A 15,786-nucleotide genomic window follows, 5' to 3' on the forward strand; every position below is an offset into this window, starting at 1 on the left:
GTCTGCCCCTTAAGGGGGCCGCGCAGGGCCTAAAAATAAAGTACAGGGAACGTCGATCCACACAATATAAAAGTACCCAATATTTTCCCTTTGCCTCACCCCGCTGCTCGTGACATCTGCCTCCAATGCAGCAGCAAGTGAACCATTTATATATTCCGCTGGAGAATTTAAAAAGTAATTGGGGTCCGTATGATTTTTTTTCTTCCAACCCCATTTATTGGGGGGGGGGGGGGGGGTTTGTTCCTCTGTTATGAGTGAATGTTGAATTTGTGCTGTCTCATTTAATCCGGTCAACAAGCACATTCTGCTCGATGAGCCTCTTAGTGTTGCCATTGTGTTCCTGGTAATGCAGTTTCCTGCTTGATGAATAATTAAAAATCCCTGTGAATAGATGACGCAGTAAATTCAAATGAGGTGTTTTGCATCGGAGCAGTGTTGCTCACTAATCTTTTGCGGTGGACCTTAATCCCAACCAGGGACTTGCTGTTGGAGCTGATCCAAAACGCTGCACTTTGGAACACGGGAGCAGGGGGGGCGCCATCCAGCCCCTCGAGCCTCTTCCGTGGCTCAGTGGGCAGCACCCTCTCCTCTGAATCAAGAAGGTTGTGGGTTCAAGTCCCACTCCCGAGACTTGAGCACAAAAATCTAGGCTGACGCTCCCAGTGCAGTGCTGTACCGAGGGAGCGCTGCACTGTCGGAGGTGCCGTCTTTCAGATGAGACTTTAAACCGAGGCCCCGTCTGCCCCCTCAGGTGAACGTAAAAGATCTTATGGCACTATCTCGAAGAGGAGCAGGGGAGTTCTCCTAGGTGTCCTGGGGCCAATACTTCTCCCTCAACCAACATAACAAAAACAGATTATCTGGTCATTATCACATCGCTGTTTGCGGGAGCTTGCTGTGCTGCTGCGTATCCCAGATTACAACAGTGACTCCACTTCAAAAAGTACTTCATTGGCTGTAAAGCGTTTTGAGACGTCCGGTGGTCGTGAAAGGCGCTATAGAAATGCAAGTCTTTTTCTTTCAGTTAGATCACGGCTGATCTGTACCTCAACCCCATTTACCCACCTTAGCTCCATAACAACAACAACTTGTATTTATATAGCACCTTTAACATAGTAAAACATCCCAAGGTGCTTCACAGGAGTATTTTAAGACATAAAATTTGACATCGAGCCACATAAGAAATTAGGGCAGGTGACAAAAAGCTTGGTCAAAGAGGTAGGTTTTAAGGAGCGTCTTAAAGGAGGAAAGAGAGGTAGAGAGGCGGAGAGGTTTAGGCAGGGAATTCCAGAGTTTAGGGCCCAGGCAACAGAAGGCGTGGCCGCCAAAGGTTGAGTGATTATAATCAGGGTTCCTCAAGAGGGCAGAGTTAGAGGAGCCCAGATATCTCGGGGGGGTGGGGCGGGGCGGTTGTGGGGCTGGAGGAGATTACAGAGATAGGAAGGGGCGAGGCCATGGAGGGATTTGAAAACAAGGATGAGAATTTTGAAATCGAGGCGTTGCTTAACCGGGAGCCAATGTAGGTCAGCGAGCACAGGGGGTGATGGGCAAACGGGACTTGATGCGAGTTAGGACACGGGGCAGCGAGCACAGGGGGTGATGGGCGAACGGGACTTGATGCAAGTTAGGACACGGGGCAGCGAGCACAGGGGGTGATGGGCGAACGGGACTTGATGCGAGTTAGGACACGGGGCAGTGAGCACAGGGGGTGATGGGCGAACGGGACTTGATGCGAGTTAGGACACGGGGCAGTGAGCACAGGGGGTGATGGGCGAACGGGACTTGGTGCGAGTTAGGACACGGGGCAGTGAGCACAGGGGGTGGTGGGTGAATGGGACTTGGTGCGAGTTAGGACACGGGGCAGTGAGCACAGGGGGTGATGGGTGAATGGGACTTGGTGCGAGTTAGGACACGGGGCAGTGAGCACAGGGGGGTGATGGGTGAACGGGATTCGGTGCGAGTTAGGACACGGGGCAGTGAGCACGGGGGGTGATGGGTGAACGGGACTGGGTGCGAGTTAGGACACGGGGCAGTGAGCACAGGGGGTGATGGGTGAATGGGACTTGGTGCGAGTTAGGACACGGGGCAGTGAGCACAGGGGGTGATGGGTGAACGGGATTCGGTGCGAGTTAGGACACGGGGCAGTGAGCACAGGGGGTGATGGGTGAATGGGACTTGGTGCGAGTTAGGACACGGGGCAGTGAGCACAGGGGGGTGATGGGTGAACGGGATTCGGTGCGAGTTAGGACACGGGGCAGTGAGCACAGGGGGTGATGGGTGAACGGGATTCGGTGCGAGTTAGGACACGGGGGCAGCCGAGTTTTGGATGACCTCAAGTTTACGTAGGGTGGAACGTGGGAGGCCAGCCAGGAGTGCGTTGGAATCGTCGAGTCTAGAGATAACAAAAGCACAGGTGAGGGTTTCAGCAACGGATGAGCTGAGGCAAGGGCGGAGACGGGCAATGTTACGGAGGTGGAAATAGGCGGTCTTGGTGATGCTGTGGATCCCTCGATACCCCGCCTTGAAAATTTCCCCAGTATCCACAGCCTTTTTGAGGGGGGTGGGGGGGTTGGGGTGGGGGTGGGGTGGGGGGGGATAACAAACTGAGAAGAACCTTGACAAGGTACAGACTTAGCGAACATAGCCTAGCGATCGAAAAAGGCAGACACAGGCAGACCAGGCTGCCAAGAGAGGACAGGATATGCTCTCACTGCAGTCAGGGAGTGGTGGAGACAGAGATGCACTTCCTCACAGCTTGTGGAAAATATCAGGGCATCAGGGAGAATTTCTACCAAAAATTCTCACAAATATGCCCTGATTTCAGAAATCTGAATGACAACCAAAAACTCCCATTCCTACTGGGAGAGGAGAGAAGCTGTATAACACTGGCGGCACACTATGTTACAGCTTGCCATGAACAGAGGGACAACCAGTAAACTAAGAAAAGAATATATATAAACAATGCGAATGTATATTTATACACTCAGGGATATACCTGTTTATACACTGTATGAATAGAACTGCGTTTATGTGCTAAACCATAAATGTATTTTGATGCTTTGGCAACATAAGATGTAACTTATCATGCCAATAAAGCGATTTGAATTGTGTGAAATTGTGAATTGGGTGGGGTGGGGGGGTGGTGGTGGTGGGGGGGGGGGGGTGGTGGTGGGGTGGGGGGGGGTGGTGGTGGGGTGGGGGGGGGGGGTTCCAGATTTCCTTTTGCGTGGGGAATAAGTGCTTCGTGTTTTCACCCCTGAATGGCCTAGCTCTAAGTTGGGATTCCCCCACCAGAGGAAATGGTTTCTCTGTTTCAAACCCTATCGAATCCCCCTTATCAAAAATGAGAAACGAAGGACATGGGGCGGGGAGGGGTGGGGTGGGGGGCTGTCTGGAGGATCCCTGCTGTGGGGGAGGGGGACTAATTGGAGAGCTCTTTCAAAGAGCCGGCACAGGCACGTTGGGCCGAATGGCCTCCTTCTGTGCTGTGAGATGGTACGATTCTATGAGTCACTGCAGCTCACAAAGTGACTCTCTGAAGCCCAGGATGTTGGATGCGATTGATGGTAATGCATCCACGTTCTGCTGTTCCGAACTCCAAATGGGATTCCTCAGTTTGGAGCACATGCTGGGGGTTGTCAACCCTCCAGGATTGCCCTGGACTCTCCAGGAATTAAAGATTAATCTCCGGGACACTGCTTGGGATCAACAGCGGGGAGAATATCATATGAGGGGCTTAACATAATTGGGCGTATTTTTCATTTACTTATAAAAATTCCGAGAGAAAGGTATAAAATTCTTAGCGGGTTTGACCAGGTAGATGCTGAGAGGCTGTTTCCCCTGTTTGGAGAGTCTAGAACTCGGGGGGTCACAGTTTCAGAATAAGGATGTCGGTCATTTAGGACTGAGATGAGGAGGAATTTCTTCACTCAGAGGGTTGTGAATCTTTGGAATTCTCTACCCCAGAGGGCTGTGGATGCTCAGTCTTTGAGTATATTCAAGGCTGAGATCGATAGATTTTTGGACTCTAGGGGAATCCAGGGATATGGGGATCGGGCGGGAAAGTGGAGTTGAGGTTGATGATCAGCCATGATCTTATTGAATGGCGGAGCAGGCTCGAGGGGCCGAATGGCCTCCTCCTGCTCCTATTTCTTATGTTCTTAAATATTGGAGAAGGATTTTTTTTAAAGGGCTGTTTGGCCGGGTGGGGCAGTTGGAGGCAGGAGGTCACAGAATCGCAGAAACCCCACAGTGCAGATAGAGGCCATTTCGGCCCATCGAGCCTGCACCGACACATATCCCACCCGATCGCCGTAACCCCTACACCCCTACACCAACACATATCCCACCCTATCCTCATGTGATGATAACCTCCAGGAATATGTCCGACCAGAGTTGGCGACCCTACGCGGCTCCTAACTGAAGTTCCTGCTCCAGCCAGCCCTAACTCAACTGCGGACACGGAGCAACTGGACTGGGGAGGAGGCAAAACAGATGAAACCCTTCGATGTACCTGGGATGAGAGGGTTGTCCTATGATGAGAGATTGTGTAGATTGGGCCGATACTCTCTGGAGTTTCGAAGAATGAGAGGTGATCTCATTGAAACATACAAGATTCTGAGGGGGATTGACAGGGTAGATGCTGAGAGGTTGTTTCCCCCTGGCTGGAGAGTCTAGAACCAGGGGTCTCAGGATAAGGGGTAGATCATTTAGGACACAGATGAGGAGAAATTTCTTCACTCAGAGGATGGTGAATCTTTGGAATTCTCTGCCCCAGAGGGCTGTGGAGGCTCAGTCGTTGAGTATATTCAAGACTGAGATCGATAGATTTTTTTGGGCTCTAGGGGAATCGAGGGATATGGAGATAGGGCGGGAAAGTGGAGTTGAGTTTGATGATCAGCCATGATCTTATTGAATGGCGGAGCAGGCTCGAGGGGCCGTATAGCCCCCTTTGATTCCGGAGGATACTTTTACAGAATTCTGCATGTAGGATCTCAATTTGCGCACATCAATGATCAGATAATCTGTTTGTGGTGTTGGGTGGTTATTTGATAAACATTGGCCAGGACACTGGGGAGAGCCCCCGCCCCCCCCGCTTGTCTTTGAATAGGTGCCGTGTGCTCGTTTTCATCTACCTGAGAGGTCAGACGGGGGCCTGGGTTTAACGTTTCATTCGAATGCTAGCTCTCCCCCGGCACTGCGCTGGGAGTGTCAGCCTAGATTTTCTTTTTGTGCTCAAGTCTCTGGAGTGGGACTGGAATCCACGACTTTCTGACTCGGGCGAGAGAGAGAGTGCGACCCACTGAGACAAGGCTGACGCTTCATACAAGCACACCACATGTGACAAAGCCTTCGGGAATGGAGAACGGGAAAGGCACTCTGCAGCCACAAACAGCTTTTGTAAAGGCTTGCAGTGCGTGTATCTTCCCCCCCCCCCCCCCCAATTCAGCCGGCCCACGAGGCCCTGTTAAATCAGCTTGTGGAACTCGATTGGTCTGTCGCCTTCCTGCTGTCACAGGAAGAGGCAGTGGTGCTTTAAATCGTTATCAGGACCTCGATAGTCTCGCCTGCTCTTCAAATGTATTTAAGGCCCGCATGCTTTATTGGCGATAAGGAAATGCTGCTGTAATCCCGAACAGTTAATACCCCTGGCACACATTGTGCAGCTGCCTGTGTTTTAAATAGAAGGTGCTGTCATTCTGCAGTCTCATTAATCATGTGCTGCCTCTGTCGGCCCTTTTACTGTGACTGTAAGGGTGAAAATCCAAAGCTGTATTCAGCGTTAGACTTTCGACACCTGTGTTACAAGGGTGTGTACTGCAAGAGCCTGGAGGGGTTTTCTTTTGTTGCTGAAATTTGTTCTCTGGATGTGGGCGTTGCTGGCACGGCGGCATTTAGTACCCACCCTGAGAAGGTGGGGCAGGGGAGAGGGGCCTTTTTCTTCAACCACTGCCAGCAGTTCAGTTACATCGATGGATAGAATTTACAGCACAGAAACAGGCCATTCGGCCCAGCTGGCTCCACTCGAGCCTCCTCCCACCCCAACTTGTGCATCTTGCAAGAAAGTAGTTACTATCTTTTTTTAAACAATAAAACATCACTTGCCCCCTCCCCCCCCCCCCCCCAACCCCCCTCATCCATTGACCCCTGGGGGCACAGGCCACATGTGGAAAGAGGCCCGAAGACAGATACAACTGAGGGGTTCACTGGGAGCCCACTTCAGAGAGTAGCTAAAAGTCTGCTGGAGTCACATATGGGCCCAGACCGGGTAAGGACGGCAGGTTTCCTTCCCAGAAGGACGTTCGTATGAACCGGTTGGGTTTTTCTTTACGATAATCCAACAGCTTCATGGTCACTTTTACTGATCCTGGCTTTTCATTTCCTGATTGATTTTTTTTAATAGAATTGGAATTCTCAAACTGCTGTTTTGGGATTTCAATTCGTCCGGGCCCCTGGATTGTTCTTCCGGGCAAACATAACCACTCCACTAACACATCCCCACAGCGTAAAGTTGAATGTTGACTTTAATTCAGTTCTTCCGATAGGGCTGTTAAGCTGCTTTAAATTGCCTGAATCCTATTTTGAGTTCCAAGCACACCCAGGTCTATAGAGTCAGGAGGGCGGTGTCAATGGATGGTCATTGGGCCAGAATTTTTCTCCTTTCCTCTAGCTTAGACCAATTTCCTTCCAATACCTCAGCTAAACATGGTAGTGCGTGTCTGGAGGGGATTTGACCACGGCGTTATCAAGCCAAGGCCATGCCATTCTCGTGAAGCCTTCATACACAAGCCCTTTCCCACCAGGCATCACTCGATAGTGGTCAGGATCAGTAACCCCCCACTGCCCTTCCTCCCAGGATTGTCTCCTGCCTTCTAGGATTAAGCGGTGGCTTCTTGGGCGCGGTGCTGCAATGCCGCCAATCCCTGTGGCGCCAGAGCTCAGCACGGGAAGCGTTTCAACAGGAACGACCTAACATCACCAGAGGTGTTTCACATATAAACAGAGGGAACATAAGAACATCAGGAATAGGCCACTTGGCCCCTTGAGCCTGCTCCGCCATTCAATAAGATCATGGCTGATCTTGGGTTCAAAGCCACTTCCCTGCCCGCTCCCCATAACCCTTCACTCCCTTATCTTGCAAAAATCTGTCTATCTCCACCTTAAATGTATTTAATGACCCAGCCTCCACGGCTCCCTGGGGCAGAGAATTCCACAGATTTATGACCCTCAGAGAAGAAATTCCTCCTCATCTCAGTTCTAAAAGGGCGACCCTTTATTCTGAAACTGTGCCCCCGAGTTCTAGATTTCCCCACGAGGGGAAACATCCTCTCTGCATCTACCCTGTCGAGCCCCCTCAGTACCTTATATGTTTCAATAAGATCACCTCTCATTCTTCTAAATTCCAATGAGTATAGGCCCAGCCTGCTCAACCTTTCCTCATAAGCCAAACCCCTCATCTCTGGAATCAACCTAGTGAACCTTCTCTGAACTGCCTCCAATGCAAGTATATCCTTCCTTAAATAAGGAGACCAAAACTGTACGCAGTACTCCAGGTGTGGTCTCACCAATACCCTGTACAGTTGTAGCAGGACTTCCCTGCTTTTATACTCCAACCCCCTTGCAATAAAGGCCAACATTCCATTTGCCTTTTTGATTACTTGCTGTACCTGCATGCTAACTTTGTGTTTCATGCACTAGGACCCCTAGGTCCCTCTGAACTGTAGCATTTTGTAATCTCTCTCCATTTAAATAATAATTTGCTTTTTTATTTTTCCTGCCAAAGTGGATAACCTCGCAATTTCCCACATTATACTCCATCTGCCAAATGTTTGCCCACTCACTTAGCCTGTCTATATCCTTTTGCAGGTTCTTTGCATCCACTGCACAACTTGCTTTCCCACCCATCTTTGTATCATCTGCAAACTTGGCTACATTACACTCGGTCCCTTCATCCAAGTCATTAATGTAGATTGTGAATAGTTGAGGCCCCAGCACCGATCCTTGTGGCACCCCACTAGTTACTGGTTGCCAACCGGAAAACAACCCATTTATCCCGACTCTCTGCTTTCCGTTAGTTAGCCAATTCTCTATCCGTGCTAATATATTACCCCAGGGAATGAGCAGCAAGCCAGGAAGGGAGAGATTAGGAGGGGCGACCCACAGCTCGGGCAAAGAGAGGTGTTGCGAGAATCTTTCAAAAGAGTGGAGAGGCATGAAGGGGTTTAGGGAGGGAGGGAGGAAGGGAGTGACCGACCAAGGAGCTGAATGTTCTGTCACCATGGCTGGCCAAGGTCAAGGGGGACCAGAGAGCTTGTTCCGAGTCTTGTGGTGTGTTTGCAAGTCCACCCCCTTCCTTTAATGTTAATTTAGACATGCTGACTCGTTTCAGCTTGACACTGGCCGATGCAATTCTCCACTACAGCAGTGATGGAAGAAAGAGAGACTTGCATTTCTATAGCGCCTTTCACAACCTCAGGACGCCCCGAAGTGCTTTACAGCCAATGAAGTACAGTACTTTTTTGAAGTGTAGTCACTGTTGTAACATAGGTAACGTGGCAACGAGCAAATAATCTGGGTTTTTTTTAGTGATGTTGGTTGAGGGATAAATATTGGGCCAGGACACTGGAGAGAACTCCCCTGCTCTTCTTTGAAATAGTGCCATGGGATCTTTTACGTCCACCTGAGAGAGCAGACGGGGCCTCGGTTTAGCGTCTCATCCGAAAGACGGCACCTCCAACAGTGCAGCACTCCCTCAGCACTGCACTGGGAGTGTCAGCCTGGATTATGTGCTCAAATCTCTGGAGTGGGGACTTGAACCCACAACCTTCTGACTCGGAGGCAAGGGTGCTGCCCACTGAGCCGCTGCTGACACATGAATAAATAGTTGCGTGAGGTTTGAGTGTGTGCGCACAGGGCTGGGAGTGACTGTGGGCTTATGATTGTGATGTCAGTTGTTTCCAAAATCTACCTGGCAATATAAATGAGGCCGATTGATTGAGCGGTGGCGGGGAGAACTGAATTCTATTGCAAGGTGAAACACAGCGATGAAGCTGGACCACACCATAAAACGAGGGAAGACATTTGGCCCTTCCAGCTCGTCCCTCCATCGAGAGGTACAGTCCACCATTTCTCCCTCCCCATTGCTGCTCCCGCTGCCTCTTGAATGACTGCAGAATTTTTACCTCCACTCCCCTCGCCCAGCGACCATTCCAGCCGGGGCCTCCGTGGGTCGCACTCTCCCATCTCTGAGTCAGAAGGTTGTGGCTTCAAGCCCCACTCCTGAGACTTGAGCACCAACTCTAGGCCGACACTCTCAGTGCAGTATTGAGGGAGTGCCGCACTGTCGGAGGTGCCGTCTTTTGGATGAGAAGTGATGCAATGGCGGGAGGGAGGGAGAAAGTTTCCAGTCCACTCCCATTGGAGGAGACCACCCCACTATTCAAAGGATGGATCTCCAGGGTTGTTGGAGTGAGGCTCGAACCCATAATCTAACTCCGAGGGGAATGTTCCCATTGAGCCGAGCACCTCTTACTGGACATAGTGCTCAGGATTAATTGTTTTTCATTCTTGGTGTCTTATGATGTCTAAAACAGCCTCTCTCATTTACCTGCTGTCAAGGCGCAAAGGTTTTCCTAACCTTCCATCATAACAGTCCTCTGACTGGAGGCGGCGGTGTCAATCTAGCCCTGGGCATTTACAACTCCAGCCACCGTGGTGCTCAATAAAGTTTCTGCTCCTTGGACATTTCAACTTATTTTTCATTCTCCCTCTCAACAGATGATGCCCTAACTTCGAGCAATGGGACGGCAGTCACCAAATCTTCAGAAGTTGACCACTCGAAGAGTTGTCCCGATGATCCACCAGGACTTGGTAAGTGATGAGAGGAAAGCGACAGAGCCGAGGCCTGGTTAGTAGTGATTGACGCAGCGGGTTTAGAATAAGGTAGTTGGTTGTCTTAGTATTTTGTCCGACAGCAGAAATTTCCTCCAACTAAATATCGAGACGACCGAAGCCATTGTTTTCAGTCCCCGCCACAAACTCCGTCCCCCTAGCCACCGACTCCATCCCTCTCCCTGGCAACTGTCTGAGGCTGAACCACACTGTCCGCAACCTTGGTGTCGTATTTGACCCCGAAATGAGCTTCCGACCACACATCCATCCCATCACCAAGACCACCTACTTCCACCTCAGTACCATCGCCCAATTCCGCCCCGCCTCAGCTCATCCGCTGCTGAAACCCTCATCCATGCCTTTGTTACCTCTAGACTTGACTATTCCAACGCACTCCTGGCTGGCTTCCCACATTCCACCCTACGTAAACTTGAGGTCATCCAAAACTCGGCTGCCCGTGTCCTAACTCGCACCAAGTCCCTTTCACCCATCAACCCCTGTGCTCGCTGACCTACACTGGCTCCTGGTTAAGCAACACCTCGATTTTTAAAATTCTCATCCTTGTTTCAAATCCCTCCATGGCCTCGCCGCTCCCTATCTCTGTAACCTCCTCCAGCCCTACAAACCTCTGAGATATCTGGCCTCTTGAGCATCCCTGATCTTAAATCGCTCAACCATTGGTGGCCGTGCCTTCAGCTGCCTGGGCCCTAAGCTCTGGAATTCCTTCCCTAAACCTCTCCGCCTCTCCTTCCTACTTTATGACGCCAACTTAAAACCTACCTCTTTGGCCACGCTTTTGGTCACCTGTCCTAATATCTGTTTATGTGACTCGGTGTCAAATTTTCTTTGATAATAGCTACTGTGAAGCACCTTGGGACGTTTTACTACGTTAAAGGCGCTCTGTAAATGCAAGTTGTTGTTGTGGTTGTTTTTTTCCCCCTTGCATTGAGTTGGTACAGATCGAATTAACAAAGCTCTCTGGTTTCCCGGTTAACAGTCGGCCCCCTGAGGATCGTGTTCGACGAGGAGCATTCGTTTGAACAGCTGGCTGAATTCAATTCCTACGTGGAGTTTGGAGGCCACCACAAGCCAAACGACTGCGTCCCCCTGCAACGCATTGCCATCATCATCCCCTTCCGCAACCGGGATCACCACCTGCGACACTGGCTCTACTACCTTCACCCTATCCTACGCCGGCAACAGGGCGATTATGGGATTTACATTATTGAGCAGGTAGGAGCGACTTGAGACGGTACTCTTAAAGGATGAGGGACTTCAGCTACGTGGCGAGACTGGGGAAGCTGGGCTTGTTCTCCTTAGAGCGGAGACGGTTAAGAGGAGATTTGACAGAGGTGTTCAAAATCTTGAAGGGTTTTGGTAGAGTAAATAAGGAGAAACTGTTTCCAGTGGCAGGAGGGTCGGTAACCAGAGGACACAGATTTAAGGTGATTGGCAAAAGAACCAGAGGCAACAGGAGGAAACATATTTTTAAACAGCGAGTTGTTGTGATCTGGAATGTATTGGATAAATACTTGAAGGGGAAAAATTTACAGGGCTACGGGGAAAGAGCAGGAGAGTGGGATTAATTGGATAACCTTTTTTTTTAAAACAGCCGGCACAGGAAGGAATGGCCTCCTTCTGTGCTGTATCATTCTGTGATTCTATAAACGTTGACCTGAGCCGCATTTATCCGGGGGGGGGGGTGGGGGGGCGTACTTCAGAAAGAGGATTTAAAATCTCCAACACTGCCTGGTCTGAAATCACTCAAGCCCTGAGATCTTTGTGTCTTCATTCCAAAGCAATTGGTTTCTTTCTACACTGAACCATCAATGTGTGCAGTTCTGGTCGCCACACTATAGGAAGGATGTGATTGCATTGGAGAGGGTGCAGAGGAGATTCACCAGGATGTTACCTGGGCTGGAGCGCTTCAGCTATGAAGAGAGACTGGACAGGCTGGGGTTGTTTTCCTTAGAGCAGAGAAGGCTGAGGGGGGACCTGATTGAGGTGTACAAAATTATGAGGGGCATAGATAGGGTAGATAGAAAGGAACTTTTCCCCTTAGTAGAGGGGTCAATAACCAGGGGGCATAATTTCAAGGTAAGGGGCAGGAGGTTTAGACGGGATTTGAGGAAAAACTTTTTCATCCAGAGGGTGGTTGGAATCTGGAACTTGCTGCCTGAAAGGGTGGTAGAGGCAGGAACCCTCACAACATTCAAGAAGCATTTAGATGAGCACTTGAAGCGCCATAGCATACAAGGCTACGGACCAAGTGCTGGGAAATGGGATTAGAATAGACAGGGCTTGATGGCTGGCGCAGACACGATGGGCCGAAGGGCCTCTTTCTGTGCTGTATGACTAAGGGAAGTATTGAAACCCAGTCAAGCAGATTGACTGCATTTAAGGGGAATGCTAGATAAACACATGAGGGAGAAAGGAATGGAAGGATACCCTGATGGGGTGAGATGAAGAGGGGTGAGAGGAGGCTGGTGTGGAGCATAAACACCGGCACGGACCAGTTGGGCCGAATGGCCTGCTTAGGTGCTGTACATTCGATGTAACTGATGGGGGGGACATGTGACACAGTGGAATTTTACAATGCTATTAATTGAGTAAATGTTTACATTGGATTTAGTCCCTAGATGGTGCACTGAGATTCGGGTGGCCAAGCATTGCTCAGTCAAGACCACTTTTATTGCCAAGTAACATCATGTTTAATAATTCATTCAACAAAACAAGGTCAGATTTTCCGATTGGGTTTACAGAATCACAGAATAGTACAGCACCGAAGGAGGCCATTCGGCCCATTGAGTCTGCGCCGGCTCTTTCGAAGAGCGATCCAGTTAGTTATATACGGGGTACAGTAGCATAGTGGTTATGTTACTGAACTAGTAATCCAGAGGCCTGGACTAATGATCCGGAGACACGAGTTCAAATCCCACCACGGCAGCTGGGGAATTTAAATTCAGTTCATTAAATAAATCTGGAATAAAAAGCTTGTATCAGTAATGGTGGCCATGAAACTACCGGATTGTCGGAAAAACCCATCTGGTTCACTAATGTCCTTTAGGGAAGGAAATCTGCCACCCTTACCCAGTCTGGCCTATATGTGACTCCAGATTCTCAGCAATGTGGTTGACTCTTAACTGCCCTCTGAAATGGCCCAGCGAGACACTCAGTTGTATTCAAGAAGGCGGCTCACCACCACCTTCTCGAGGGCAATTAGGGATGGGCTGGCCTTGCCGGCGATGCCCATATCCCGTGAATGAAATTTTTTAAAAGTCCCGCTCTTTCCCCGTATCCCTGCAATTTTTTCTCCTTCAAGTATTTATCCAATTCCTTTTTGAAGGCTGCTATTGAATCTGCCTCCAACGCCCTATCAGGCAGCGCATCCCAAATCCTAACCAGTCGCTGCATAAAAACGTTTTTCCTCGTGTCGCCTCTGGTTCTTTTGCCAATCACCTTAAATCTGTGCCCTCTGGTTATCGACCCTTCATTTACAGGGATAGAAACATAGAAGATAGGAGCAGGAGCAGGAGTAGGCCATTCGGCCCCTCGAGCCTGCTCCGCCATTCAGTGAGATCATGGCTGATCATCCAAATTCAGTACCCTGTCCCTGCCTTCTCCCCATATCCCTTGATCCCTTGATCCCTTTAGCCTTAAGAAATATATCTAACTCCTTTGAATTGGCCTCAACTGCCTTGTGTGGTAGAGAATTCCACAGGTTCACCACTGTCTGGGTGAAGAAATTCCTCCTCATCTCTGTCCTAAATGGCTTACCCCTTATCCTTAGACCGTGACCCCTGGTTCTGGACTCCCCGACCATCGGGAACATCCTTCCTGCATCTAGTCTGTCTAGTCCTGTTAGAATGTTACAAGTTTCAATGAGATCCCCTCTCGTTCTTCTTAAATTGGGTGGACCTGGTATAATAAATCGGGTAGACGTCCACAGTACTGGATCCCCCCCCCCGCCCCCCCTTCCCTCACCCCCATTTGCCGGTGTTAGATCCCGTGTTGTTGGGAGGCTCAGCCCATATTTTGCAAATGAGGTGAAAATTGTGTCATTTCCTCTTCCCCCCCCCCCCCCCCCCCCCCCCCAATTAAAACGGGTGTCATGAGTCGCTCACCCCTCCGGAGAAAGCAGAAGAGAATTTAGAGCCCACCTCAAACTTTGATGGCGTGAGTTCAAAGCTTATGTCTGATTCATTTAAGAAGGTTTTCCGAGCTGTTGCCGATGACTTTACCATCTGCCTTTGTGCTGTTTACTCTGCCGTCTACCCATCCCCCAACATGTCAGGCAGGGCACATTGGGTTTCCCACTGGGAATTCCCCAGCATGGTTGCTTGTTAGAAAAACAGGAGGAGGAGCAACTCCAGGATCTTTGGGCAGCGCTGGAAGTGCGAGGCACCCACCTGCTGGATCCCCCGCAGAAGAGTAAGAAAGAAGAAAGAAAGACTTGCGTTTCTATAGCGCCTTTCACAACATCAGGACGTCCCAAAGCGCTTTACAGCCAATTAAGTACTTTGTGAAGTGTAGTCACTGTTGTAATGTAGGAAATGCGGCAGCCAATTTGCGCACAGCAAGCTCCCACAAACAACAATGTGATAATGACCAGATAATCTGTTTTTTCAGTGATGTTGATTGAGGGATAAATATTGGCCCCAGGACACCGGGGAGAACTCCCCTGCTCTTCTTCAAAATAGTGGCCGTGGGATCTTTTACGTCCACCTGAGAGAGCAGGCGGGGCCTCGGTTTAACGTCTCATCCGGAAGACGGCACCTCCGACAGTGCAGCACTCTCTCAGCACTGCCCTGGAGTGTCAGCCTAGATTTCTGCGCTCAGGTCTCTGGAGTGGGGGCTTGAACCCACAACCTTCTGCCTCAGAGGCGAGAGAGTGCTGCCCACTGAGCCACTGGCTGACACTATACAGGCGGTGGCATTTGTTAGAGGAGCGGAACCCGTAGAGGCATCGGCCCCGATTTTCCCCGAGCCGTTGGGCGGGGTTTCAGGCATGTGGGGGTGGTGGGGGGGGAATCCTGAATTTGGGGGTCCCGACACCATCCCGCCCAAAACCCCGCCCCACGCAACTTTCAGGGGCGGCAGGTACCTGCCCTGCACTGGGACCCGCCGAAACCAGGCGGGACGGGATTAGTGCCAATTAACTGCCTGCTAACAGGTAGTTAACAGGCAGTTTTTAGCCTAATCCCTATTTTGAGGGGTTTCGTGTGGGATTCCCGACGGCTCCAAACCACGCCAGGTTAGAGCAGGTGGGCCGTCGGGTTGGAGGAGTCGTGATGTCGGTGCTCAGGTGAGTGATGGGTGCATGAGTGTAAAGGTAAGTGTGTTTGGTGTGTGTAAAGAACTTTTACTTACCTGTACTTACCTTAACAGCCTTTCTTCCTGTAGCCGTCGGGAGCCCATCACTCAGCCGGAACTTAAAGCTGAACGGCTGCATCTGTCAAAAGTGACAGCCTTCAGCTTTGAGTGCTGCTGAGAGTTCTATCTGAGTCTGTGCAGAAGGACTCATGTCAGAACTCAAACTGTCAGTGTTTCACAGCTTCAAACAGCTGTGAAGCACTGATATTTCATCTGTCAAGAAATCTTGACAGCTGAAATTGCAGTCTGTGACGTCACCTGTTGCCGGGTAGTCCTTAATTGGCCTGCTGAGCCCGCTGTGCGGGCTTAACAAGGTCAATCAAGGGAAAATCGCGCGGATTGGCCGGACGTCGAAGTAGGCGGGTCTAAAACCCGAAGTCCCGCCTTCTTCCCGACAGGTTCGGGAAAATCTACCCCATCGCTTCCCAAAGGAAGCTGCTGCTGAGTTGTGCCACAGGCTACTGGTGGACCTGACAGCCCACAGGCACCGCACCACCAGTGGCTGTTGAGGCCCCAGCTACC

At 50.4% G+C, this 15,786-nt stretch overlaps 1 protein-coding gene across 1 annotated transcript in view; it reads left to right on the forward strand.

Moving 5' to 3' along the window:
• LOC147108032 (beta-1,4-galactosyltransferase 2-like) overlaps positions 1–15,786 on the forward strand; it is a 70,381-nt gene that overhangs the window by 27,668 nt on the left and 26,927 nt on the right. The window contains exons 2-3 of the mRNA XM_086004457.1: positions 9,778–9,870; positions 10,889–11,124. Coding sequence (XP_085860583.1) covers positions 9,778–9,870; positions 10,889–11,124 — 329 coding nt within the window. The remainder of the gene's footprint in view (positions 1–9,777; positions 9,871–10,888; positions 11,125–15,786) is intronic.

This window comes from Somniosus microcephalus, chromosome 13 (genome assembly GCF_052327205.1).
Source record: "Somniosus microcephalus isolate GS21.2 chromosome 13, FLI_Smic_1.0, whole genome shotgun sequence".
Taxonomy (NCBI): Eukaryota; Metazoa; Chordata; class Chondrichthyes; order Squaliformes; family Somniosidae; genus Somniosus; species Somniosus microcephalus.